General features: G+C 31.0%; 2 protein-coding genes across 2 annotated transcripts in view; one reads left to right on the top strand and one right to left on the bottom strand.

The window, feature by feature from the left end:
- LOC145183604 (breast cancer metastasis-suppressor 1-like protein) overlaps positions 1 to 6,210 on the top strand; it is a 29,747-nt gene extending 23,537 nt beyond the window's left edge. Inside the window, exons 9-15 of the mRNA XM_090084378.1 lie at positions 1,587 to 1,682; positions 2,162 to 2,226; positions 2,437 to 2,470; positions 2,553 to 2,622; positions 5,422 to 5,475; positions 5,642 to 5,672; positions 5,907 to 6,210. Coding sequence (XP_089940504.1) covers positions 1,587 to 1,682; positions 2,162 to 2,226; positions 2,437 to 2,470; positions 2,553 to 2,622; positions 5,422 to 5,475; positions 5,642 to 5,672; positions 5,907 to 6,011 — 455 coding nt within the window. The 3' untranslated portion in view covers positions 6,012 to 6,210. The remainder of the gene's footprint in view (positions 1 to 1,586; positions 1,683 to 2,161; positions 2,227 to 2,436; positions 2,471 to 2,552; positions 2,623 to 5,421; positions 5,476 to 5,641; positions 5,673 to 5,906) is intronic.
- Positions 6,211 to 6,821: 611 nt separating this feature from the next.
- LOC145183494 (polyunsaturated fatty acid 5-lipoxygenase-like) lies at positions 6,822 to 11,087 on the bottom strand. Its single transcript, XM_090084365.1, has 11 exons — positions 10,920 to 11,087; positions 10,738 to 10,845; positions 10,221 to 10,633; positions 9,902 to 10,058; positions 9,709 to 9,818; positions 9,388 to 9,577; positions 8,860 to 9,212; positions 8,448 to 8,551; positions 7,947 to 8,052; positions 7,266 to 7,469; positions 6,822 to 7,173 (listed from the first exon to the last, which is right to left on the bottom strand). The coding sequence occupies exons 1-10, from the start codon at positions 10,984 to 10,986 to the stop codon at positions 7,377 to 7,379; spliced, it is 1,701 nt and encodes a 566-aa protein (XP_089940491.1). The 5' UTR covers positions 10,987 to 11,087; the 3' UTR covers positions 6,822 to 7,173; positions 7,266 to 7,376.
- Positions 11,088 to 27,909: the final 16,822 nt, after the last annotated feature.

Genomic DNA, 27,909 nt, shown 5'->3' with positions numbered 1-27,909 from the left:
AAACTAAATCCACACTCCACAGCTTATTTTATTATAAAAGCTTACTATAGATCTAAAAAACTCAATCCTCACTCCTCAGCACACTTCACAGCATGCTCCACAGCACACTTCTCTCCATTTTATTATCTTAGTGTTATTGTTAACATAATTTAGCTTACTTGATATCTTATTGTTTTATTAAATAGAAATATATACAAAATTAGAAATATATAAGAATTATAAATTACCCAGGTAAACTTTACAATCACCCAATACCCAGGCAAATTTCTATATAGGGTGACCTTTTTTAAAAAATATTAAAATACTTATTTTACAAGTAAAATAATTATTTTAATAATTTTTAAAAAAGGTCACCCTAAATAAAAAGAATCTGAACACCCATCTTAGATGATACAATAATGTCATGTCATCTCTCTTGCCTTATCTAAGATTTCTTTTGTTCCATTTTCAAGCTGTGCAGCTCCTCATTCTTTTTCACCAGTTCAGATACAAATGGACATTCATTGTTTAGAGACAATGTTTTACCACCAAACTTTTTCTTGATTGCCAGATGGTGAACCTTGTCCAAATTATGATGTTGATAACTGATAAATTGTGGCTTGGTAATACCCTTCTTTGAGAACTTTGGTTAAAACGTGATTGTTATTTTTCTATTGTTTCTCCCAGTTTTAATGTTGATTTTATCAGCAATGATCATCTTTAATGCATATTATAAGTTGAATGCAAAGATAGTGAAAAAGACCCTTGAATTCCACTTTGGAGTTAGATGTCAATAGAATTGGAGTTAGATGTCAATAGGTTTGGAGTTAGATGTCAATAGGTTTGGAGTTAGGTGTAGATATCACCAAGTTGGTTCCAGCTCTACTTTTGTATTTTCTAACTATTTTTTTAAACTCAGTTTAGCTACAAACTTGGTGCAACATTGTTAAATATTGATATTGATGCTGAAGCTGATTCAGCATATTTTGTATTTTTGACAGGTGAATTGATTTCTAAAGTGCAATTTGATCTGTAGACTTCTCCTTTTCTTTCTACTTGAAGCTAGTAAAGTTCTTTGTGTTGGATAACCCATGTCCATTAAAAAGTTCATTCAGGGAATCATACTTAGATTGAGAGTGGCATTCTGATTTTTCTTCTAGTGAAGATTCTTCTAAAGGCATACTTCTATGCGGCTGGTGATATCTCATCAGATCATGATATGCTTGTTCTTTTGTATTGTACTATAAATTATCTTCCGCAACATTAAATATTGCTACTGAAAAAGTGTAGGCAAGGATAAACAAATGCAAACAAATTAATGCAAAGAAGGTTGAATTGTTTTCTTACAAGTATTTTATTTACGCTCTTAAGAAGTTACAGAAAGTTCCATAAAGTTATAGTTTTTTTTAGAGAGCACCACTACAAAGTTTCTTTAGATAAACTCTAATTTCGATTTGTGTGACTTTTTTAAAAAGTTTAGAGAAAATTACATCTTTTTCAATGCTTTAACAAAAAAGATCATCTATTTATGAAACAACAAACCATTTGTTTGAATTAGTCAAAATGTTCTAACCTTAATGTTGATTATATATATTTTGAACTTACAGAGTTGTGGTGTGATGATTCATTGCGATATAGAAAAAAAAGAAAAGGACTGGATATATTCATACCAGATAAAAGAAAAAAGCCTGTCATTGTCACAGGTTTGTAAAGGAAGACTTTTTTCTTTAGAGTTCAAAGTATGTTTCATAAAGTAAAAGCTATAAATCCAAAAATCAAATAAAAAAGACTTCTAATGAAAAGATCTTAAGTTAAGTGTATTGTAAACTTAAATCTAAAGTGCATATACAATTATTTACTCCTGAAATGAAATGAAATATCGATTGTAAATAACTTATCTTTTGTAACATTTTGCTACAGATCTCTAAAACAAATCTATATCAGTTTTGTGAAGCTATGAAAAAATATCTTGGTAGTTTTGCAAAAGTTTTATGATAAGTTATTTACATCATTGGGAGAAGCAACTCTAATGACAAGTTTACTTATGCTAATATCATTTTTTTTAAGTCTAGAAAATCTTTGATAATAAATGGGACTTTTATTCATCAACTAACTTTTCAAAGCTCACATTTAAAATTTCTTAACTCAGTATGGATATTGAACTTTAAAATTATCTCTTTAGGTCCATACATTATATATATGCTCAAAGAGTTTGAGATCATGGACGATTGGGCAGCTATAAGAAAGGTATCTGTTTAGTATATATGTATGTACACTAGTAAATTAAACTTTATTAAGGCACCCTAATTTTCACAATAATCAGCAAGATTTTCATAGATACTAAATTCATACATAAAGCAGTTTTAAGTCTTTTATGATCTTAGGTACAAACAAGCAACTTGTCACTTAAATAAGATGTGTGTAATTGATATTTAAGGGTGTACAATTGTTATTTAGGCAAAACTAGAACTTGCAGGCAGAAATACAGCAGGTTATTTTTCTATTTATTTTTGCATATTTATTTTCAGAAGTTATCAAAATCTTTGAACTTGTTTAACTTTTTTTTTATTTAGAATCAGTTACAGATGATCCACTAGTTGTCGCTCGTTATGAAGATGGGAAATTTTTTTATAAGGGAGAATGGTAACTAACTATTTTTAGTTTTATCAAAAACATTTCTGAAAATTTTTATTTGTTGTTAAAACAATTTTAAAATTCCTCAATAATTTAGCTATTTTCTTCTATCCATTGATACTCAAAAAAAATCTTTTCTGCTTCAAACTCTAAATAATTTTTTTAAAAAAAAATTTTTAAGCTCATAATTGTTAAAAATTGCAGGAGATTCATTACTGCTTATAATGTTTTAAAATCTAATAAATTTCTTTATTATATTGTAATATCACTTTTAAATTATTTTTCTGTTAACTGGGATGAATCATAGTAACTAGTTTGTGGATCTTAAGCTGCTACTAACACCAAGTTAGTAACATTATTTTGTGGTTTTAAAATCTCTAACCAAATGTCTTATTTTTATTACAATAAAATAAATTTTTTTCATTAAAATAATAATTTTTTTTTGACTCAAAGACAAACTGTCTTAGAAAACTGTTTCATCAAGGGCAAACTGTCTTAGAAAACTGTTTCATGTTAAAGATTAAGATTAATTTTCTCAAGAGACCATTTTTCTCAGAATAGCTCAAATTTTTTTGATCAAGCGTCAACCAGACATATTTAGAGGTTTATAATTTTTGTCCCAATGACCCAGTTTGTCTAATTATGTAATAATGAGTCAGGCCAAAATATATTTTACAAGATTGATGCTCAGTTATGAAACCAATGAACTTAATCTTGATAAAATCTTTAAGTTAAATGAATTGATTGCAAGGCTCCTTGTTGAGAAGCTTTTGAAATTCATGTTAGAAAAAACCAGCCATATTATTTTTAAGCTCAATGTTTTACATTTACTGCAATAAAGTTTATTGTATTCATGTTGGGTACAAAATTTTAGTGATTATTTGTACCCCCTCTGAACTACATAAGTGTCTGAAACAAATGAAAGCAACTGTTCACCAAAAATAAATCTTATTGAGTTTTCCAGGGTTAACATGCTCTATTACAATTAATGTAAATTTTCATCTCAAAATTTTAAGTAGTTTAAAAGAAATTGGTGTGTAAAGTTTGACCCAGTTTTTTTACCTTTTTTTGAATCAGTTTTATTTTCTTATACTGCTAGTTACAAATGAAATAATGATCACAAAATTTAAAAATGTGAAAGACTTCAAAAAAATAATGAAAATCCAAAATAAGATAAAAAAGTTTTTTAAAAGCTGTAGCTTTGTAATTGACAAAAAAAAAAGATAAACTACCTCCTCTGATTCATTTTTTAATTTAGTTTTTAGCTACATATATTAAATCTTTTAAGGCAGAAACCATTTTAAAACTCTTATGATCAAAACATCTTTAAAATATAAACGTAAATGAGATATATTTCATAATAATATTTTAGAAAACAAAGAGTTAAGCTTTAGGCTTTACATAGATTGTATGCATTTTTCTCTCAATGTCTACCAAATAGAATTAAGACTTTTTTATGCTAAACCAAATTGGAATAAATCGAATTTAGTTAATATTAATTGTTTTTTAATTCTGATGCAAAGTATTTAAGTAAATTTCAATCTTCTTTTTTTTTCAACCTTTTTTTGTTCTAAAAAAACTACTGTTTATATTATTTTTTTGTTCAAAAAAATTTTTGCATTTAGCATTTTTTTAAAAATCCATCAAATCAGTTTCACTACTCTTTCAACCACACAGAATACTCACAACGGTTTCTCTATCTGTATTAATAACCAAAAGTTCTTCTAGACAAGGATGCTCAAACAGTCTGTGATCTGATCACTTAGTATGTCCAATCACTTTATTTAGGTGTATGTAGCCATTATCTTACAGTAGAGAATTAGCAGCTCAAGCCTCATCCAATATTCCATATCTAATTCCTCCTAAAGCAAGTTTTGCATAGTGTTATATACTAAAGCAAGTTGATATACTCTAAGTTAGCAACGATATACTTGTGGTAGTTATAAATAAAGTTTTTTAGGTTTTAATGCATAAGAGTGCAATATATTGCTAAAGAACATTTGCATAGTTATTTCCTGATCCAAATCTTGTGTCAAACTGTTTAACGAAAAGAGTTCTTCAAGAAATTTGATTATAAGTAATAAACTAGTTTAACTTCTTGAGGTATGATTGTGAGTAATAAACTTGTTTAACTTCTTGAGGTATGATTGTGAGTAATAAACTAGAATCATCAATACCTCCTATTTGAAGTTTCCCTCTGGTTCCAATTTTCTCCCTTTAGGATTTTTTATAGGATTTTTTATAGGATTGCTTGTCCAATCGAACAATTTACTTTGCTTTTAAATGTTTACAAATTACTTAACGTAAAAATAACACGTAACATTAATTTAGGTATGCTATCAGATAAAATTTTTTTAACCCTATCAGATAAAACTTTAAAAAACGGCAATAAATAGTGGTTTAATGAAAATTACTTTACGTTTGTAAATCCTTCATTTTTACTGCTTATGCGCAGCTACATTAAAAATCCTTCATTTCTACTGCTTATGCACAGCTACATTAAAAATGTACATTTGACCACCAAAACCGTTTGAAATGAAGGTCAGCAGATTCAAAGCAGTTTTTCCTGGTCTTTGTCATTATTTTTCTGGTCAAAAGCTTTTATTTATTGCCATCTCAGGAAATGACATTGTCATAAATTCATTAAAACGTTTTTCAGGTATTTAAACAAATTTGGAATTGCATCTAAATTGACTTTTAACTATTAAGTGATATTTCTATATTGTTATTTTAACTCAGTTGTTACTACTTTTTCATCGGCTTAACCCCGCAACCCTTTTACGAACTTTTTTAAAAAATTTTCTCTAGGTTTCAAAAAGGCGAAAAAGTCATGCTGGACAATTGTATTGATAATCCAGTTCTGTAAGATAAATTTTGCTCACTCTTCACATAGCTTTTTTTTTTATAAGTGCTGTATACACATTCGATATGTTAATTATGAGATACTTAACTAGTAAGTTCTGTTTACTGAACTAAATATTTACGTTTACTAAATTTTGAGCATTTGTAATGTATTTCTTTCTTGCAGTGCAACCATCACAGGAATTAACACTGTAGAGGTAAGACGAATTTCTTATTGCAGACGTTTTTAAGAAAGTATTAAATACATTCTTAAAAAGGAAACGATTTCTTTTTTTTTTTTATATCATCGCTTACTTATTAACGAGCAAGATATACAGCTTTTTATATTGACATCATTTTATGTTAATTACTTCATGTTAATTACTTCATGTAACTTATTTCATGTTAATTAAACAAGAAATTGAACATGCAAAAATTTTTTCTTATCTTAGTTGTGGGTCAGTAAAAGAGAAGGTGTAAAGTGTAAGTTATCGATTGCCCAGTTTCAGAAGGGAAAATATATAATGCGTCGCACCGCTTCCGATGAACTCACGTGAGCGCGTTAATTTTTCTTACACTTTGAGTCGAGTTTTGTCTAAATTTGGTGGTTTGAAAACCTTCGTGTTTACTAATGTTAGTTGCGCCTAATGGACTTTAGTTCACTATATGAACTGTTCTTGATGGCTTTTTTATATTCAAATAAATATCAATGATAGTGTAAATATTTATTTATAAAAGATTAATTACGATTGCAAATTTGTTGCTTCGTGAGTGCTTTAATCGAAATATTTTCAGAATATAAATGAAAAAAACCTTGTTAAATCTTTTAACAATAAGAATAAGAAAACGTGTTAGCTTGCAAAATGTAAAAACACATTTTGAAACCGAGTAATTACCTGGCTCCACAATGCATTTTTACATTTACACGTTTTCTTAGGGAAGCAGTTACTGTGCTCTTCTATCTCGGTTGATAGAAGGAATGTGAGAAAAGATTAACAATGTGTTAGTGTCTTGTTATAGCTCTTGTATACAAATATTATTTAAGTTATTAAATTATTATTTTATTATTAATTTATGATTATTATTGTTTGCATTTAAAATTTATTGTTATTCTTAGATGTAAAAAATTTTTAATTATTAAATTTTCCTTTCACAAGAACTGTACACCGAAATTATAAAAGAAACAGGGTTGCTGACCTTAATTCAGCTGAAATTGCCAATTCAGTTTTAAAATTGAAAATTGTTTAACTAAGTTGCGAAACTTTAGTTAAACATAAATCTCAGAGGGTTTAATTGGAAAACGTGGACTTAATCTCTAAAGGCTAAGTACGAAACAATTTACCAATACGTAAGAAAAAAACTGTAAAAAGAAAGAAAATGTTTGTGTATCATTTCTCAATAAACGCAAATCATAAACTGAACAGCTCAATTGAAAAATAGGCCTATATCTAAACCCTTCAAATCGAAAACAATGTTTTTGCATAGCTATATATGAATGCTGTTTGTCAACCACTTCGGTTCCAGGTACTGAAATGTAAGTTTGCCAGAAGCTTTACGTTTCGCATTACTTTGCTCCAGTTGTTTCTGTACATTATTATTGAGCCAGCAACTTTTATGATAAACAAGTTCTCTAAACTTTTTATCACGCAGCTTATCTGAATAGTCCAGCAAACGATTGGCTCTGAAGCTATCGAGGCTTACAGAAAGTTTGACTGCTTCCTAAGTAATAAAAATGATTTGAAAATTGATATTTTGCATCGATAAACATCTCTGGAAGTCGACAAATATTTTATCAAAGTTTTTATACTTACAACTGCCACATCAAAGTCCGGCAAGTTATATGGGTAACTGTTTTCAAAGTTGGTATCGTTGTAAAGCTTTGTAGGCCGAGCTGGTATAAAGGAATGTGAATGAGCATAGTTTCAAACGCTGTGTATTACATTAAACCAAAGGAACTGATGGAGAAACTTTGCTAACTCAGATTTTTTGGTGAACTTTGATGGTAAAAACTTGACCTAAAAATAATTATACTGGTTTACAAGACGGAAAAAACAAACAGATTCTTTAATTTCTTTGGATATACGGGCGTAAATCCTAAGAAACAAAACGGAATGTCACTTTTTACTGGTTCTAAACGGTCCTGCAACTGATTACTGATGAAATACTTTGAACAATTTTTTTCTTTTTAGTTTAAAAAATTTTTGTTACAGCGATAAAAAAGGCTACAACTACAACTACAACTTTTTTATGTACTACAACATTTTAATCTACTGCTCGAAGATATATTTCTATTTAATGACTTTTGTTTATCTATATATATAGTAACAGCATTGAAAACGTTTTTTTAATTCAACAGTTTGAAATTCTTGTTTAGATTAATGGAATATTAATGCGATTACCTTCAAAGCATGTTAAAAAATTATAATTCGCTTTAGTGAAATTTAAGTAAATTTTTAATACACTAACAAAAATTCATGGTTTAAATTATCTACCTTTCCTTTTCCACCATCTGGCTTAACTTGACCATCAATTGATAACTCGTTTACAAAACTCTGCAGTTCTCCATCAGTTTTTACAACATCATCTTTACTGTAATAGCTAAAAATAAAACACTCTCAAGGATTAAAATTTATATTTAAAAGCTTCACATATTTAAAAGCTTTGCATAATGGAGCATTCTTCCTCTTTTGATTAATCATTACTCGATTATCCAACTACCTGCTCTTGCCAAACCTCTTGTCATGGCACGATTACTACCTGCTACAATCATACAACTTTAATCAGTTTCTATTCATATAGTTTTAGTTTGTAGTATTTTACAATTTGAACATTTCCATTAACTGTTTTAAGAATTCTTTGAAAGACTTTTTAAGCATTTTTTAAATTTTGATTGTGATTGTGGTTACAAGCGCCAAAAGCTGTTAAACCATTTACTTTAAGAATGAAAGTATTTAAATCATGTAACAAAAAAAAAAAAAAAATGAAGAACTCACAGATTCACAAACTTTTTACTAAAATCCAGAAGTTCCTTGTTAATAACTTTGGCGTCATCGCGATATGGATAGTATTTTATTCTCAAGTCATCTAACCCTTGTCTCTAAAGAACATAAAACTCGTCAATAGACAGTAAAAGAGAAAAAAAGCGGCAAATTCACAACAGTACATTTCAGTACCTTTATGGAATAAATAAACAAGCTTGTAAATAATATCTTATTGCTCTTATATGCAAGCAGAAAGCTATAACATACAAGTTAAACAATTATGTTACCTGGGAAAAAAATATTTGCGACAAATACTAAATAATAAATCGAAAAAAAAAAAAAAACTATATGAAAAATATATGAAGTTTAATTTTAAGATTTTGTTCAAAGCCTTGTAAAGGATCGTGTTGTTTATAAAATTTACCTTTAGATGTTGATCTAACTCGTATTGTCCGTAGTATGCTTCATCAACGCCAATCTTAGAAAGTTTCAAAAATCCTTTATGACCAATTGCATAAATTCTGTTGGTTGCTGAGAGACTAGAATAGCTCAAGCTAATTGAAGCAACTGTACCGTAGCAGTGCCATTTAAAAAATTCGTAAAGTGGATGCTGTTTGCTTAGATGCCGACTAAAGCTCAAACAAAATACAGTCGAGTGAAAGTGAATATATCCCAAATGAACTTTAGCATCACAGACATCTTGATCAGATAATTCTGCCATTGCTCGTGCCAGCAGCCATTTATCTTTTGGGGATGACGGAGTATAAACTGGCGAACCTAATATATCGTTATCAAGTTTAGTAATATTATCAACATCAACATACAAGTTGGATTTTCAAATATGAATTTTTTTTTCGCTGTTTTTTTAATCAAACATGTTCGTTAATGTATTACTAATGTTAATGTATTGTTAATAATAATATAGATATAATAAATGTAAAAAAATAAATACTTGGTTGGTAATCTATTTGTATAGCAGCAACTTTTAGCTCTCCATTAACTAAAACGAAGAGCGTAATTGGAGATGTGACATTTATTAACGTTCTGCTATCAGTTGGATCCTTGTCCAATATGTCAGGAACAGTACTTATGTCATTGTACGATTCATGATACAAGATAAAAAGCAAGCCTTCATTAATTGCCTGAAAATATTTATAAGATTCTTGGTGAAAGAATTTTCTAGAGTTATCTTTTTAACCTAGGAATTTATACACTGTAACTATTTTTACCTCTAGTGTTTTACTTATCGTGTAATATAAGTGCTTAAACTTACTTGAATCATTGACTTGATGTGCCCCTCACTGACACGGCTTATGATATCGTCAAAATTATAGTTTTTATTTAACAAATCATATAAAGTATTCTGAGGGAAACCAATGTCACCTAAACAGAAATTCATTTTTTTTATTAAGAAAAGCTCCGTTGCAATAATGGTATGCCAATCCGTTTTCAGATTCACAAATTACCTGATCGAGTCACTTTTCGAAGATGAAAAGGGCAACTTCCAGCCAGTCTTCTTTGAGAAAAAATATCATTCGATTCCCAAAGTTGATTTACACTTGGATCAGTGAAGGTTTCTGGATGGAGACTGGGTTTGTCAAAATATTGAGGAATTTTAAAAGACTAAATTAAAAATAAAAAATATTTTACAAAATTTTTTCACTTTTAATTTTAACTTTATATATAATAGTGCTAACTAGTTATATTGTGCTAACAGATTTTTATTCATATAACATGCAACATTTATTAGTACAATATTTACCATAAGCCTTTGTATATACTTACACGAATTTCATTTTCAAACGCAACTTTTAATTGTCGATAAACTTCAATGTCGTGTAGATTAATACTTTCAAAAACTCTTTTTATTTTTTCTTTTGCTTTACTCATTAAGTTCGTGGTCCAAATTTGAAACAGCATTAGCCAGGACGACTCCACAGGATTTGTTGCAGTTGCATAGTAAATATCTTGATAGTTTTGATTTAAAAATGGAACATCTTTGAATGGAAATTCAGTTACATAAGGAGAACTCTCATCGGTAATCTTATACCAATTTCTTGCGAGGAAAGTGTCATTTTTCCTAACTTCCATACAGTATGGGTTTTTATAATTTACTTCATTTTTTAATGAATTTTTGAAGAGAGTTTTAAAATCTTTTCTACTTACAACTGGTGGAGGTAAACTGATTTCACACCGATCTAACAGTAAGAGTGAAGATAATATAAACATATTGGAATTTAAAATGTAAAGAATTAAAACAAAATAGGATTTACAAACTTTCTATAGCTTGTATGAACAATACCTGGCAAGTTGCAACTTTCATCGTCAGAGTATTCATATTGAATGACTTTATGGTGGGTCAGCACTTTGTTTGATAATCTTGAATCACTTGATTCCAACAGTTCGTTATCTAAATGATGGTGATGATAATGTAAGAGCAACAACAATATATGATAAGAATACTTTTCACAATTATTTTATTACCTATTATTCTTGTACCTCCGTTAATTGAAATCGCACTGTAAAGAAGTAATAGTTCAAACACACGCATTCTCGTTTTTGTTAAACAACTAAAATATAAAATAAAATGATTCACACTAAGTAAATGACAAGTTTTCTTTTCTTTAAAACTCTTTAGTTACAAAACAGAATGATTTAAAGTTTTTCTAAAAAGCTTTTAAGCAAAACACTATAATAAATTCCCCAAGTAGCATTTCAACTTTTAACGACAGTAAATTGTATTAATTTATCTAAGTTTCTAGCACGAGATTATTACGAAAGAAATGTATTTAAGTTCTTTATGTCATATATTAATTGCTTTACATAATTCTTTTCTTTAAAAATCTTTAATTAAAAAACAGAATAATTCAAAGTTTCTCTAAAAAACTTTCAAGCAAAACACTATAATAAATTCCCCAAGTAGTATTTCTTAATCAACGATAAACTGCATTAATTAACATAAGTATTTAGCCAATAAAAATGCATTTTAGTATTGTAAATTTTACTAAGGTGACTGCAATAATTGAATTATTAATGTTTAATGGAATCCTTGTTTTACTAATCCTTGAATGGTCCTATGAGAACATCTATGAATACGGCTTTCATTTTCTATTTCTAGAGTCATTAATTACATACGTCAATAGCAAAACAAAATGTGTGCATCAATAAAACGAAGATCTAATTGAATTATTCCCAAAGCAGTAAAAATCTAATTTTCCAGAAGAATCAATGCAATTTTTTTTTGCGTCATATTTCTAAAAAAGTAGCTGGTATTTGACAGCGTAGTCTCGAAGATGTTGATTTCATCATATATTTCATTCAATGTATAAGAACAATCTGAAAATTTGAAGTTTTGTCGGTTACTGAGCAAGAACCGGCTAAAATTTTGTTTATGAGTAATTTATCAAAAAACGGTTATATCTTCTGATCCATGCGTTATTTTATCCTAAATTCAAAAAATTAGAACGCCATAGCCGCTGAAAATCTCAATAAAAAGACCGTATCTCAAATACAAATTTCGTGAAAATAAGGGTTAAAGATTTTTTAACATCACTTGATTATGAGCAAAAGCGTCGTTTGAGATTAAAGCTCAGAATTTGTTTAAGAAATGTTTCAATTAACTTTTTAGCGTAAAATGATAAAATGTTCTTATCAACAGTACTCAATTAGAAATGAAAAATCAAAATTATTTAAAAAAAATTTCGATTTTATAATATTCTATATTCCATCCACATTTGCCCCCTATAACGATTATCAATTTTTTAGTAGTCAGAAAATCATTTGATTGTTAAAAGTGAAATATGATAAAACGTAACAAAATTTTTCAACAAAAACAAATTAAAAAAAAGTGCTAAATAATTGATTGAACTTCAAAAGCATCTTTTTTTTTTGTAGGTAACCATTTTTGCTGATCATTTCTTTTTATATAGTTGATGCAGTGGTTGCAAACAGTTTAAAGAAATAAAATTTGAAATTACTTTCTGAAAAAGTTTCATTGAAGAATGAATTTTCTGAAACACTTTAAAAATGGACCATTAATGTTGAAAATGTACTAAAATATTATTCAAACATACTCCATGTTAAATGGGCTAAAATATTATTAAAATATACTCCATGTTAAACTCCAGGATCGTTCTTTGAGGAAAACTATAATGAGGAAGCTATAATTGAGGAAAACTAAAAAAGCTGCTAAAAATGAAATTACAAAGGAAAACGTTAATGACATGCTTATAGATTCAGTTTTCAATCTAAAACGAGCAAATTGATTTAAAACAGGATATCTACACAGATTAATTTGTACAAAAAAATATTAAAAAAAAAATTGAAAGAAAATCTCAATTGAAATACGAGATGTTGCAGAACGTGTTGTAAAGATGATGAATATTTACGATTAAGAACCAAGAAAATAGATGTTCATAGCAATCGAGTTCCTTAAATAAAATCGCTTAAAAATGCAAAATCTTTGAAGTTTATTTTAAAACTTTAAAAGTCATTTTAAAAACGACAAAGAGGGGAGGATTTTATCATTAAAATCCTCGTCTCTTAGTGTCATTTCAAGTGAGCAAGAAATATGACTTTTGACACAACCCTTTCTAAAACTCTTCAACAACTGCTTTCATAATCAAACTCGGCAAGAGTTAAATTTAGTGTTATAAATCTCTAAAGAAAGAAAAATGTACCAATTGCACCGCAATGTCTTCCTACGAAAGCAGAAATTAATTGGCTTTGAAGTTTTGGCTCAGGTTTTTAAACCTGTTCATGTGAAAGAGAAAAATTACCATTAAATTCCTGAAATAATTAACACCTAAAATTTTTTGCAGTTGCTGATTTATAGGGCTTAAAGTGCTCAAAAAGGTCAACATTTGACACTTTGGCTGCAAAACGTTTTCTATAACAGCACTATTATAGAGTCTGTTGACCAGCCAATTTTGTATACAAACTTCATAGGGAGTGGGCAGCAACTTTTATCAATGATATTTTTCAAATACATGAGTAACAGAAAATCTATGGTGAGAAAACCATTTCAAACCACTAAAAATGTTCAAAACAGGACTTAATGCAGCTTTTGAATAAAATGAGTAAATTTATGTTTAAAAGTTGGCCAGCTTGCACTAGTGAGGTGATCTCAGCTAGAGAGCAAGAAAAAACAGAACAAGAGTATTTTTACAAAACTGAAATATTATTGAGATTTTCTCGTTTTTTGCTTCTTTGTTTTAATATGTTTGCCTTGTAGCTGCCAAAATGCAAAATCTTTAAAGGAATCTTATAAAGCAATTTTTTACTTATAAGCTTTACGTTTACTTTATTCTAAATAACAACTTAAAGGCTTATTTATCTATTCTCTTTTTCTCTATTTTCATCTGAATATCTTATTTTGGTTATTTTAGAAAATGATGAAAAAAATGTTTTGTCAAATATTCATTTCTGTTTACATAACAATGATTTTTTTCACATTTTATTTTCCGAGATACAATTCTGATTTCACAACAAAAACTTTCTACTTAATGAATAATGAACTTACTGCTTTCTTTTCTACTTTTACTTTTGATTCAAATATTTTCTAAAACAAAATAATAAATACCTAAATCTGAGTACTATAGACTAAAGCATTAGAGATGTTCGCTATTGTAACAAACTACACAACTTGTCAGCATTCTAGTATATTCGGGATGTCAATAAAGTTTTTAATATGATCAAACACCACATGGATCTTGGGAGTGACACTGACATTTTGAAGGGCAGGAAGGAGGGTAGGAAGGGGTAGGAAGCTTTGATTTAGTCAACTATTTAAATGCAGTCTGCTTCCACCACTGAACTAAAACAGCTTTTCAGAACGGAATCAAACTTTCTTAGAGTATCAATGATTCCAAAAGCTTGAAAAGTTGCTTTAGATCCTGCTAGCTGTTAAAGACGATCAACATTTTTGAGTAATTTCTGAAAATCATTTGCTTCAAATTGACTTGCTGCAATGTCTTCGCAAATGGCGAACGTGTTTTTTTAACGACGAAGAAAAATAAAAAAAGCTAAATAGAAACTGATTAAGCTTTAATTGTAAAATAGAAGATTGTTTGGACACGAAAGATTATAAGAGAAGAGATCGTATGAGGAAAAAAAAAAAAGGAAAAAGTAAATAAAGTAAATAAGGTATTTCAAAAAGAATTTTTGGTTAAAAAACCTTCTGTGAAAATCTCAGATACCGGAAAAAATATTTCTATTGAAAATCAAAAGATAAAGTTGACAGCGAGTTTAAAAATTAGAAGAGGAAGGAAAAGTAAATATCAATACCATTTTCGTATTAAAAATTAGATAAGCCAAAACAAGAAAACACACAAAAAACTGTTAAAATAAAGAAGAAATACAACTGCTGTCAATGAAAAAGAAGTATAAAAATTTTTTTATCTAAAGATTATATACTAGTTAAAATTATATCTTCTTATATAAACTTAGATAATAACTTCCTTCTTAGATAATATACTTATATATACATATTATACATATACTTTTTTTCTTGCTTTTCTTTGTTTATGCAACTCACTTAGATTTTTTCACTTAGTTTTTTTTTTTTTTTTTTTTTTTAACCATCTTTTTTCTGTAACTTTTTAATGATGGTAGTGAAACAACCATGTGGTATATGCTTTAGAGCGGTAACTAAAAATCAATCAGCTATCCAATGTGATTTATGTGACAAGTGGATACACATAAAATGTAATCGAGTTGACAAACTGAGATATGAAAAACTCAAAACTTTAAATTCTTGGTACTGCCTAATCTGTACAAAAACATTTCTTCCTTTCTCTAATATTTCTGATCTTGAGTTATCTACCACACTTGTAGGAAAGTCACTGAAATTCAACCTCGTTAAAAATCTATCTGATAATCCAAATTTGAAAAACCTTTTTGGGGACCTCAATGACTCATCTTATACTTCAATCAACTGCAAATATGTAGATGTTACTAGGTACAATGAGTTATCCCGAAATTCTGTAAGTTATCTCCATATAAATATATCTTCACTACCATATCATATTGACGATTTAAAAATACTATTAGTATCTTTTAATAATATACCTGATATTATTGGAATAACTGAATGTAATCTGCATGATAAAGATGTGTCTATAACTAATGTTGATTTAGATGGATATGTAACCGTTCACACGCCAACTAAAGCTAAAAAGGGTGGAGCTTTGATGTATATTAAGTCTAGTTTAAACTTTAAAGTTAGAACGGACTTGATCCTGGTTAAAAGTAAACAACTCGAATCTATATTTATTGAAATAATAAATGCTAAAAAAAGCAACTTAATAGTTGGTTGTTTATATCGTCATTCAACAATGTGTCCATCTGAATTTGTTAATCATTACCTAAATTCTCTTCTTGAGAAAATTAGCATAGACAAAAAGAAGTTTGTGTTAATGGGAGATTTCAATTTTGACTTGCTCAAATAAGATACATCCTATGAAGTTTCACATTTTATAGAATCAATGGTTTCAAATTCTCTTTTTCCTTTTATCATACAGCCTACACGCATAACCACTCATTCTGAAGCGGTAATTGATAAATTTTTTTAAAATTTTTATTCTTCTGATATAATCTCAGGCAATTTTACCGCTTCAATATCTGATTATCTTGCTCAGTTTATGATAATGTCACATTCCAAAACGCAAACTTCACCTGAACCTATTTTTAGGAGGTGCTTTAAAAACTTTAAAAAAGGTGAATTTATCCAAGATATTTTAAATGTTGAATGGGATGACTTTATAAAAGAAGAAAATAACGTCAATTATTCCATTAAAAAGTTAATCGAAATTTTTGATTGTATTTTGAACAATTGACCCTTACAAAAAATTGACAAAAGATCAAGTAACTCGTGATAATAAACCTTGGATAACGAAAGGCATTTTCAAGTCAATAACAATGAAAAATTAACTTCATAAAAAATATTTAAAATCGAAAGACTGTAGAAAGAAAAATTTACTTTTTATAAAATTTAAACAATATCGTAATAGTATAAGCAATCTTATACTATTACGATATTGTTTAAATTTTATAAGTTTAGCAAAAAGGAATATTACACAAACTTTTTTAGTCACAATATCAATAATATAAAAAACGCCTGGAAAGGTATAAAAGAGTTGCTAAATGTAAAGCCAAATAAAAGTTACTCCCCAAAAAGCATACTGATCAATAACAAATGCGAAACTAATCCTAAACCATTTAACTATCTCTAACCATTTTAACAATTTCATTACTACGATTGCTTCAAAATTATCCAATGGAATTCCAAGTTCTAAATTCAACTTTCAAAAGTATCTGACCAATCCTAATAGCAACTCTTTTATGTCCAACCAATAACCGAAGAGGAAACCCTCGACTATATAATATATAAGGAAATGCCGGTTCTGGCTCATGAACACTTTCCCATACTTAAGGATGCTAACGTTGATGCGATGAGTTAACTTTTCTTCAAAAAATATGTTATCTTGAGGGATGAGGTACCCCTAAAGATCTAATTCTTATCATTCAAAAAATTTCTTGCCTTTTTCAAACCTCAGCGATAGGTCGTGTTTTGTAGTGACCGATGGCAAGTGTGTGAATTCCGTCATCTAAGATAATTCTTTTGTCGTCGTTAGCGCTGAGTGCGACTTTGTTAATTTCTTCAGTGTAAACGTCGTGAAGATGAGATCGGAAAACGTTCATGGTTGCAAGTTTTTCTTGTTTAGTCATTAAGCAGTCACCACAAGGTATTGATAACTTCTTGAAAGTCAAGACCTTCATTCAATTTTTTCAAGACGTAAAGACACAAATGGCCACAATAAGAAGTGTTACCAAATTGCACTCTTTCACTGTTGTAAAAGATAGGACTTTTCAAGTAGTCTACGAGCTCTACAAGAGGAGGCTGAGCATAAGAGTCAAAGCTGTATTTCTTATCACCGTCTTTATACCAACAGACCCAATGAAACCCATCTGTGCTAGAATCTCCTGTGTTGACAATTCCACATTCTTTTTTTCTTGTCTTTTTTGGTAACTCATCCCTAACAAACACACCTTGAAAGTTTTTTAATTTTAACTGTTTAGCAGCCTTTATCAATTGAAAGTTAGTTAAAGCCTCATTAGGTAAAAAAATTCCATCTACGTCAATCCATTGAAAGTCGATCATTTTTTTAATTTCTTAAAAAGTTTATCCGAATTTTTTAACAAGCGATTTTCATAGAATGGCACCTAAAAAAGGAATGCTTGAGAAGGGTGAGTTTGGACCGAGTAATAATCCAGAACCAGCATATTTATAACCTTTTCCAGTTTTAATGAAGAGCCCATCACCGTGAACATTTTTAGTCCATGGGGTGATAAACAATCCATCTCCACCTAAAGTTTTTATCTTCATTCCTTTTCCATTTTTGCTCAGGTAAAAAAGACCTCGCCCAGCGATTCCATCCACCATGGCAGAACCGGCAGAGGCTCCAACACCTGAAAGCAGACCAGTAGCTAGAGCAGGAACAACCTTTGTGGCTAGAGTTCCTAATAGAGGTAAAAGAGCCCCGATGAAACCTCCTTCTATTTTCGAGTTGTATGCAATTTGTCTTTTGCTCAATTTAAGAGTGACCCCTTTTCCAGTTTCATACGCTTTTCTAATTTTGTTCAATTGCGCATTAGTGATAGCGAGAACATGTTTACCGTTCAAGTCTTGATGAGAAAGCTTAATGCTAGTATCGGTTTTGTCTTGAATGGCTTTTTTAATTTTATCAGATTGGCTCTGCGAGATATTAATTTCGATATTTTGATAATTGCTCATTTTTTATGTATTAAAAATTATTTATTTCACTTCTCGAATATGATATCGTATTGTAATATCCTCTCCACGAAAATCAACCAAATCTCCATTCTGATCAATGATGCGAGTAACCATTGTTGAAATTTCAAACAGTTTAACAGGAAGATAAATCAAATGCATTGGTCTCTTGATGATTTTACAGCCTGGACTAACATTTGGATAAAACGAGTAAATGCAATTTAATTGGGTTCCATTAATATAGGATGATCCGATCACGTTGTTAACGATTCTGATGGTGTTAATGCTTGAAATTCTAACGATATGATCCGACTCGTATTCGGAATTGGAGTTTAATTTTCTTTTAGTAAACCCTAAAACTGAAGAGATGCTGTTCTTCACGTTAAAGTCAATCAAATAATTCAAGCCAAGTTTAATGGTTGATTTTAAAGTATTAAGATTGATTCCAATTTGAAGGTTGTTTGGAGAGTAATTAATTTTATTTGCAATAATATAACTTCCACGTTGAGCTGTTTTTATTGTGTTTAAAATAGACTTTTGCAAATACTCATTGATGTCTTTAATGTCATAGCTTCCTGATGGAATGATAATGTTTTCCCAATGAGCTCCATTGTTCATGCTGTATTTGAAAGAATTGTTTTTACTGCTTACATTTGGAATGCTGTTGTAAGTCTCAAGACCGAGAAAAGCCATTTCATAACTTTTTCCTTCGTCAAAAACGATTTTATCCATAAAATCAGTGGTGATAACACTTGATTTTCCATCTACATCGATGATTATACCTGACATTTTTTAAATAAGAATTATTTTTTAAATTGTTTTAGAAAAATAAAAAATCGTCAAATCCGCTTCGGTACTTTCCCTCGTTCTTTTTAGAAGAGAGATCGATGACGGCAAATCCATGAGGTTCATTCCAGCAATGATTGCAAAAGGTTTTAAATTCTTCTATTTTCATATCGCAGGAAACGTGATCTTGATAAATGTGATTAACGCTTTTTTGGTCTTGTTTAAAGAGGCAGATAAAGTTGGCATTTTCTCGGATGGTATGTCTTGGAATCTCAAAATAGTTTTGAGCGAGGTAAAAGCAGTCGACGTTAGAATGTCTTCCTCGGATGTAATATTTTTCGCACTTGTTTTGATTGGTTAATTGCAAATCGTCAAAGATCATCAAATTGTTTTGGGTTGAGTCTAAGGATTCAGGTTCAGACACATCATCAGCCGTTTCAAAGAATTGACACTCCATATCATCATTGTCGGAATATTTTTTTGAAATTTCCTCAATAACATCTTCAGGGTTTAAATTCAATTTTTCCATTTCGTCTTGTACATCATCCGTTAACAAATCAACAATATCCTTTTTAGGAAGTTTATTTTCGAAGGATCTTTTGAGTATTTTGTATTCAGGTTGAAATAGTGATTTGCCAAAGACTTGCAAGCGGTTGTAATCTAGCCACCCAGGTCTTAAAAGTAAATTTAAGAGCAACGTTGTTTTTCCGCAACCGGACTTTCCAACGATGATTCCTCGTATACTTCTTGGTAAAAGCGCGCTGTTGTTTCTTTTGGTTTTCCCAATTTTACACGACAAATTCATCACTTCCATTTTTTATATAAACTTTTTTATATATGTTAAAATGTACTGCGTTAAGTGTAGAAGAGAGACTGAAACCATTCACTTGAAAAACGAGATCACAAAAAACAACAAACCTATGTTGAAAGGAACTTGCGACTCTTGTGGGATAACCAAATGCAAGTTTGTTTCATCACATACGCTCAAAGGATCATCTTCAGAAACAAAAGGATTTGGTGTGAGTGATTTGAAATGGACGGATCAGCTTGCAGAGGAGCTTCATAAACCGGTGATTCATCATTTTAAAAGAAGAAGGGTGATTGTAAACGACATTGATGAAATATGGGCCGCAGATTTGGTGGACATGCAATCGTTTTCAAAATTCAACAAGGGCGTAAAATATTTGCTAATGGTGATTGACGTGTTTTCAAAGTATGGATGGATCGTTCCGTTAAAAAGCAAAACGGGTCTTGAAGTGGCAGAATCGTTGAAAAAGATTTTTGGTGAAAGAAAATGCGTCAAATTGTGGGTGGATAAAGGAAAAGAGTTTTACAACAAGCACGTGAGAGCGTTGGGTGTGCAATTATACTCCACTGAAAACGAGGAAAAAAGTTCTGTTGTCGAGCGATGGAACAGAACGATGAAAGAGAGAATGTTTAAATATTTTTGAGCCAACAATACCAATAAATATATTGACGTATTAGATGAGATGGTGAAAAATTACAACAACACAAAGCACTCTTCTATCAAAATGACACCAGTTGAAGCTAGCGATGAAAAGAATAAATATAAGGTCTGGTGGAATCTGTATGGAAAGGATCAAACATTACCAGCAAAACCAAAATTTTCCATAGGTGATCAAGTGAGGATCGTAAAAAAGAAGTCTCATTTTGAAAAAGGGTATACGCCGAGATGGACTGAAGAGGTTTTTACAGTGTCAAATGTTCAGCATACGAATCCACCCACGTATAAAATCGCTGACGTCAACGGTGAAGAAATTCAAGGCACTTTTTACGAGCAGGAGATGCAAAAGACGCAACAAGACGTATTCAGAATTGAAAAAATCATTCGCAAGCAAAAGAACAGATCCTTAGTCCAATGGTTAGGATATCCTGATACGTTCAACTCTTGGGTGAACAATAAAGAATTGTTAAGCTTGCAAAAATGATCTAAAATTTAATTTTTAATATGTAAAATGCATGCTCCCACAAGTTTTTTAGAAATGTTGTATCAGCAGAAGTTCACAGTTTGGATTTGCAATTAAAAATTTTGGAAGAGAGAGTTAGAGAGTTGGAGGAAAGAAGACAAAACAACATTATTGTGTCTACGAAAACGTTAGATCATCCACCTTATTTCAACGTTAACGAACAATATGAGATTTTTGCTCAGAAAGACATTAAATTTGCTGCTCTCTCACATACAATGATAGCTTTATCCATTGGGCTGAATTTGGAGAAAGGTGTTGCAGTGATAACATTAATGAATAAAATTACTGATCAATTGAATTATAGAAAAAACGAAGTTATTATTTCAGAGTCTGTAGATGATGTTATTATGGACGTGAATAGTAACAGCAAGCAGGACGTGATTGTTAAAAAAGGAGAAAAACTTTGTAAGATTAGTTACATTGATTTAAAATAGTTTTTTTTCTTAATAAAAATGGAAATATTGAATGAAAAACTTTATCCAGTTCTTCCATCAGCTCCTATAGAAGAAGGAGGACATAGTTACCGGTTTCAGAAAATAAGCGAGATACAAAAAGAGATAGAGAGTGAAAAAGCAAAGCGAGTTCATCAAAGCAAAAAGTATCATCGCGTGTTTAGAATCATTTCTAATGTGGATAATACAATGCAAGCCTTATGCATTGCTTTAGGTGCGACTGGAATTGGGCTTTTGTCAACCATCGCTGCTGCCCCTGTTGCAATTGCGTGTGAAGGTGTGGCTATTGGAATGGGGTTTTTATCCATTGTAGGAGGACAAGTAAACAAAAAACTAGCATTAAAAGCGGAGAAGCATGAAAAGATCAAAGTGTTGGCAGAGTCGAAATTGAATACGATTAGCGAGCACATTTCCAAAGCGTTGATGGATGGAAAAATAAACGATTCAGAGTTTCAATTGATTCTTGACGAGCTTCAAAAATTTAAATCCTTGATGGAGGAAATACGAACCAAAACCAAAAAGGGAATAGATGAAGTTACTAAAGAAAACTTGATCCAAAAAGGACGAGAAGACGCGATTCAAACGTTTAACAATTTGTTTAAAAAAGGATCAACGTAGTCGTAAAAACCAATTTATGTTTTTTTTCCACGTATTTTAAAAAGATGTTTTTCTTTAAAATACAAGACCTGAATAAAAGGGATGAAATTGTGAAAGAAATTAATGATAGACGAAAGAGGATTTATCAGAACAGCGTGAATGACAACATTTCAGATAAGAATTTTCAAGCTGATGTGAGCAAGCTATTTAAACCCATCATCGAGAGCAATGAAAAGATGATCAAAAGCCTGTCAGTCGATCAAAAAAAGAAAAGGCCTTTCGAAGTGAACAAAGTTGGAGATAAAATGTATATTGGAAAAATGGAGGTTGAAATAGATGGAGATGATATCATTGTTGGTGGTGAAAGGTATGAAGGAACAAAAGGTCTTTGGGAACTGATGACTGAATTAACAATACCAAAGAGCTATACCGATGAAGATTTGCAAAATTATGAAAAAATTTTAATGGATAGTGATGCTATAAGATCTGATTCGCAACCGCATAAACCGAAATCATCAAGAAGACCAAAGTATCAGCAACTTATTGCTCCTATTTGGGAAAAAATGATGCGTATTGAAAAGGGTAAAAAAGGTCGTGGTGTCATTATTCTTCCAGGCGATCCTAATGCGTTGGTGGAAAAGCTTGAATTGAGTGTAGCTGCATGGCATGATGGGAATAAAGAGTCAAGAAATGTGGCTGTTGCTATTTGCGATGAGCTGTTGAGACAGGGGGAGATTAATAAAGAGGAATATAAATCGTTAATGAGGACTATTGATAAAATTATTTAAAAAATTGTTTTATTTAAAAAAATGCTCATTGTGAACAAAAGAAGATATGTGAAAAAGAACGTTGTTGGTGGAGGTGGTATTGTAGACATGATTAAAAGTTTCATAAAAAGAGCAGCTGCGTCAAGTGTGTCAAAAGCAACAGTGAATTTGCTTAAAAATGCTGCTACAAGTAAAATTGGACAAGAAGCGACTACAGCTGCAAAATCTGCTGGGACAGAGTTAGCCCTTTCAGCCATTTCCACTGCTAGAGATGTAGCTATTGATAAAGGTAAAAAGACCATTGAGAAATTAAAGACTGGTTCATCTATTCAAAGTAAGAAAATGTCTAAAAAGAACGCGATTCGAATCCAAGACCTGGTGAAAATGGGACAGGGCATGAAAATAGTATGAAGATAGCATTCTGTTGCGATGGCTTGTTATAACCTTGCGATGACTTGTTATAAACTTGCGATGAGAGACATTGAAATGAATTAAAAAAATTTTTATTATATAAAAAATGATAAGTACTGAGCGATTTAGAGTTACTGAGAACCCAGAGTATGATATTGGTATTGAAAAAGTTGATTTTTTTGAGTACCTTCCAACCAATCTCGATTTAAATTCTTCAGGCACGATTGCTTTTGAGATTGACTGCCAATCGATTCAAACAGTACCATCAGAGGCTTACATTCTTATTGAAGGAGTGTTGAAAAAGAGCGATGGAACCTTTTAGGATGCTAAAGACAACATTGCCTTGGTAAACAATGCTTTGATGTATTTGTTTAATGATGTGACTTATGACTTGTCGGGAGAGCAAGTGGAAAGAGTGATGTATCCAGGTCCAGCCACCACCATACTTGGATTGATGAAATATCCTTATGGATTTCAGTTTGCTGATGGATTAAAACAGATGTGGTATATGGATGCATCAAATATTGTTGGAAATTCAGGATTCAATGTTAGACGAGACCACTTGTTTGCAGACACTACATCCGTTGAAGCTTTTTCGTTTAAAATTCCGTTGAAGCACATTTTTGGCTTTTGCGAAACCTATGACAAAGTTGTTTATGGGTTTAGACATACCATCACCTTTACAAAGAAAGAATGTGATGATGCGATTTATAGAGCGGAGAGCGTTAGTGCAGGAATGATCAACCTTAAAAAATTCAGACTTTATATGCCTCGCGTTGAATTGGATATTTCGAAAAAGACTGATTTCATGAATTTAATAGCTCAAAAAATTCCCATTCAAGTGGCTTATAAATCAAACAAATGTGAAAGGCAACTTATTCCAGCTGGACAAACAGAATTTACCTGGTCGCTTGGAAGAGTCACTGACAAAAGCATTCCAAGATTTATCGTGTTCGGACTTCAGACAAACAGAAATTCCAGTCAAAATGTTAATCCGTCACTATTCGACCATTGTGATGTTAGCAATTTTTACGTGACTGTTAATGGAATAAAGTATCCAAATTACAATTACGACTTGAATTTTGGAGGAAAGAGAGTGGTTATGGCTTATTCAGATGCGTTCTCTTTTGATGAAAAATATTACGGCACAAATGATCTTGGTTGTCAATCAGGGCTAACCTTGCTTGAATATATAAAATTATATCCATTGTTCTTTGTGGATATCAGCAAGCAAAAAGAGAGAATGACGTCGGAAACAGCTGAATTAGTGGTAAACCTTAAATTTCGAACTTCAACTATTGCAAATACCGTTATTTTTGCAGTGGTTATTTCTGACAAACTGCTTAAATTTGTTTCAGACGGAACCAACATGACTGCTGTTTATTAAGATGTCTTTTCAGAAAAAATTGAATTGACTTAAAAAAAATCTTGGTATAATAAAATGAGATATACAACATCGTATTTTAAAAATTTGTTGAATGAAAACGGCGTTAGTAAAACAGCAGATGACTTAATAACGTTGATGATGCTTGCGGTTGAAAATAATTTTATCAGTAAAGATGAGATTTTGGAAAGAGCAAAAGAAAAAAAAGTAAAGCCTCCTCCAAAAGAAAAAAAACCTGTTGATCCAAAATGGGAATGGCTTAGTTTAGTTAAGAAAAAACCCATCACTGTGAGAATAACCAACATTGAAACGGGTGAGGTGGTAGAATACAAGTCTCTTTACAAAGCGATGGCAGGAACTGGACGTGGATGGAGATATTTAGAGCGTCGAGATGGAAAGGTGGATAATGGAATCAAGATTGAATTTTTAAATTCTGAAAAGCTTGAAAAACGTAAAAAGCAGCAAAATTGATTTTTTAACTTTTAACATGTTAAAAAATTGACTTAAATAAAATTCTTGGCATAAATAAAAAGATGGAAAGCATACAAAAGGATGATCTTTTAAATGCTCTTGATGATAGCTTTGAGTCAACTTCTGATACGACTAAATCAAAAAGTTTGCTTAAATTTCTAAAAAACACAAGAAAACTTCCAAAGGAACATCGAACCATTTTCAAAGAAATGGTTGAAGTAGCACCTTTTGAAGAAGTGATCAGAAATATAAAAGAAGACATTTATCTGCGTAATAAATTCCTGATCGGAACAAATTGGAAACTAAATGCTAGCGGACGTAATGATTGTCGTAAAATCACTGAACATATTAGAGAGATTAAAAATATGTATTCACGTCTTTCTAAATAATTTTTTAATTCTTTTCGCGGGGAATTAAAAAACGGTAAAAACTTTTCGAAGAAGAAAATATGCTGAAAGTGTGCCAAGATTTAAAAAAAATGAATTGACTTAAAGAAAATCTTAGTATAATAAAAATGAGTATCTATTCTTCAAAACCAGAATTAATTGCTAAAGAGCGAAAACTTGAATGCATCGAAAAAAATTTTATTTCCCTTAATAAAATGGGTGATATAACTGATGCTAAAAAGCAAAAAGCTAAAACTGTCGCCAAAGAGCGAAAAATTGAAAGCGACATAAAGAAAAATCTTTCCGTAATAAAAATGGAAAGTAAAACTGTTAAAGATCGAAAAGTATCAATGGCATCATTAAGAAGGGATACTAAAGAAAGAGCTATAAAAGACTATACCAGAATGACTAGGGAAGAGCTTGTTGAGGCTATTAAAACAACAAGACCTGTCATTGGCTATGGACCTGTTCCTCGTAGACGAACGACTGAGGCAAGGCCGTTGCCTGTTAATGAAAGACCTACCGTGGTTAGGTTTGTTCGACCAGCTGTAAAAGTTTCTGTAAAACCGACAAAAGTAAGGTTTGTTGTTGGTTCTGAAAGACCTGTGCCTGCTCTAAGACCAAGGTCTAGCGACTTGATTTCATTCGAACCTTCTGCTCTCTTGCAAAATCGGGTGACAAGAGATGAACCCTCTATTCTTAACACACCGGTTATCGATTCAACAAACGTTATTACACCTAGACCGGTTCCAGCACCAAGACCTTTATTTTCAAGTCTGACGGCAGTTGCAAAAAGTGTGACGTCATATGTTGCAAATAAGTTTAATGATATTAAAGAATGGATAGATCCTTACGTTCCTGAAATAGTCAAGAAGAATGTAAGCGAATCAGTGGAACAAATTGATAAAAAGATAAAGTCTATCAAGTCACTTGTATTAAAAACAGTGTATAAACATCCCGCATCAAAACCTTTTACAGTAAAGTTTAATATGACTAAGCATTCAGCAGAGCGCTCCATCAGACTGTTTTCATACGAGCCGTCTTCTCGTTATCAAGACATTGTTTCTTTTTTAAACTTGGTAAGGGAGTCTGCTATTCAAACCATGGAAGGAGAAAGAAACACAAGGGTAAGAATTTCTTTAGTCTGTGAAATGACTCGCGTAAGCATCTTGACTGGTGAGGAAACTACTCAGACAGCTAACTTTTCATCCAACACGAAAAGATTATTGGAGGGTGATGATGTGAGAGCGCTCATGACTGAAATGGAAGAAAAAATCTTGGAAAGTAGTGCTAATTACAACAAGATGGGATCCAATTGCGTCTTGTCGAAGATTTTAAGAATGGATATTAACTTTGCTGATTATGAACCTTTCAGAGGCTCTTCCTACATGAAGCTGTCTCCCAAATTGGAAAGTAAAAAAGCCATCATCAACATGGTAAACAAGGACAATGAATGCTTTAAATGGTCTGTCACCAGAGCTCTTAACATGAAAAATAAAAACAACGAAAGAATTGATAATGAGTTGATTGAAAAATCTAAAGAGCTTAATTGGAATGGAATGGAATTTCCTGTAAAGACAACTCAAATCGAAAAGTTTGAAGTGAATAATCATGACATCAGCGTGAACGTCTTTCACTACGAAATGAATAAACCTCAACCTATGCAAATATCCAAATTTCATGATCGAAAGCACTGTGTTGATTTGTTGTATATTTCAAACGAAGACAACAGCCATTATTGTCTTATTAAAAATTTCAGTCGGTTTGCCGGCTCCTCAACAACAAAACATCAACATAAACAATACTTTTGCAGAAATTGTATGCAAGGTTATGAGCAGGAAGAAAAGCTTCAAATCCATCAAGAATACTGCTATGATAACGCTCCAATGAGAATCGATCTTCCTGAAAAAGGAACAACTGTTCAGTTTAAAAACTATAACAAGACCATGAGAGTTCCGTTTGTGGTAACTGCTGACTTTGAAAGTTTCATCAAACCCATCAACACTTGCACCCCTGACTTAAAACAGTCATACACCAAACAATATCAAAAGCATGTTCCATGCTCGTTCAGCTACCATATCAAATGCTTTGACGAAACCATTTATAAAGAAAAATCAGTCAAGTACACAGCAGAAAGCAAAGAGGATGATGTGGCTCAAAAGTTTATCACCAGTCTTGAAGAAGACTCTAAAAAGATTTTCGATAAGATTGATTCACTGCAAAAAGAGTGGAAGAATAAGCCAATCAAGACTGATGTGGATAAAAAGAAGTTTGAAGCTGAAACCAAATGTCACATTTGCAAAAAAGATCTTAATGGTGACAAAGTGTGGGATCACTGTCATTTGACTGGAAAGTACCGTGGTGCTGCTCATGATGCTTGCAATAAAAAATATCGAATTCCAAAATTTATTCCCGTATTTATACATTGCTTGTCTGCCTATG

This window comes from Hydra viridissima, unplaced genomic scaffold, assembly GCF_058129835.1.
Source record: "Hydra viridissima isolate aposymbiotic clone 2 unplaced genomic scaffold, HvirCarnegie_v1 scaffold_4, whole genome shotgun sequence".
NCBI lineage: Eukaryota > Metazoa > Cnidaria > Hydrozoa > Anthoathecata > Hydridae > Hydra > Hydra viridissima.
This window is presented reverse-complemented; position numbering and strand designations above follow the sequence as displayed.

What these genes read in the sequence shown, in the direction of transcription:
- LOC145183494 (XM_090084365.1), bottom strand. Translation starts at nt 10,986, where the DNA reads ATGCGTGTGTTTGAACTATTACTTCTTTACAGTGCGATTTCAATTAAC. An exon ending in ACATCAAGTCAATGATTCAA is followed by an intron (nt 9,578 to 9,708) that starts GTAAGTTTAAGC and finishes AAATATTTTCAG; the next exon opens with GCAATTAATGAAGGCTTGCT. An exon ending in CAGATGGTGGAAAAGGAAAG is followed by an intron (nt 7,470 to 7,946) that starts GTAGATAATTTA and finishes AATTATTTTTAG; the next exon opens with GTCAAGTTTTTACCATCAAA.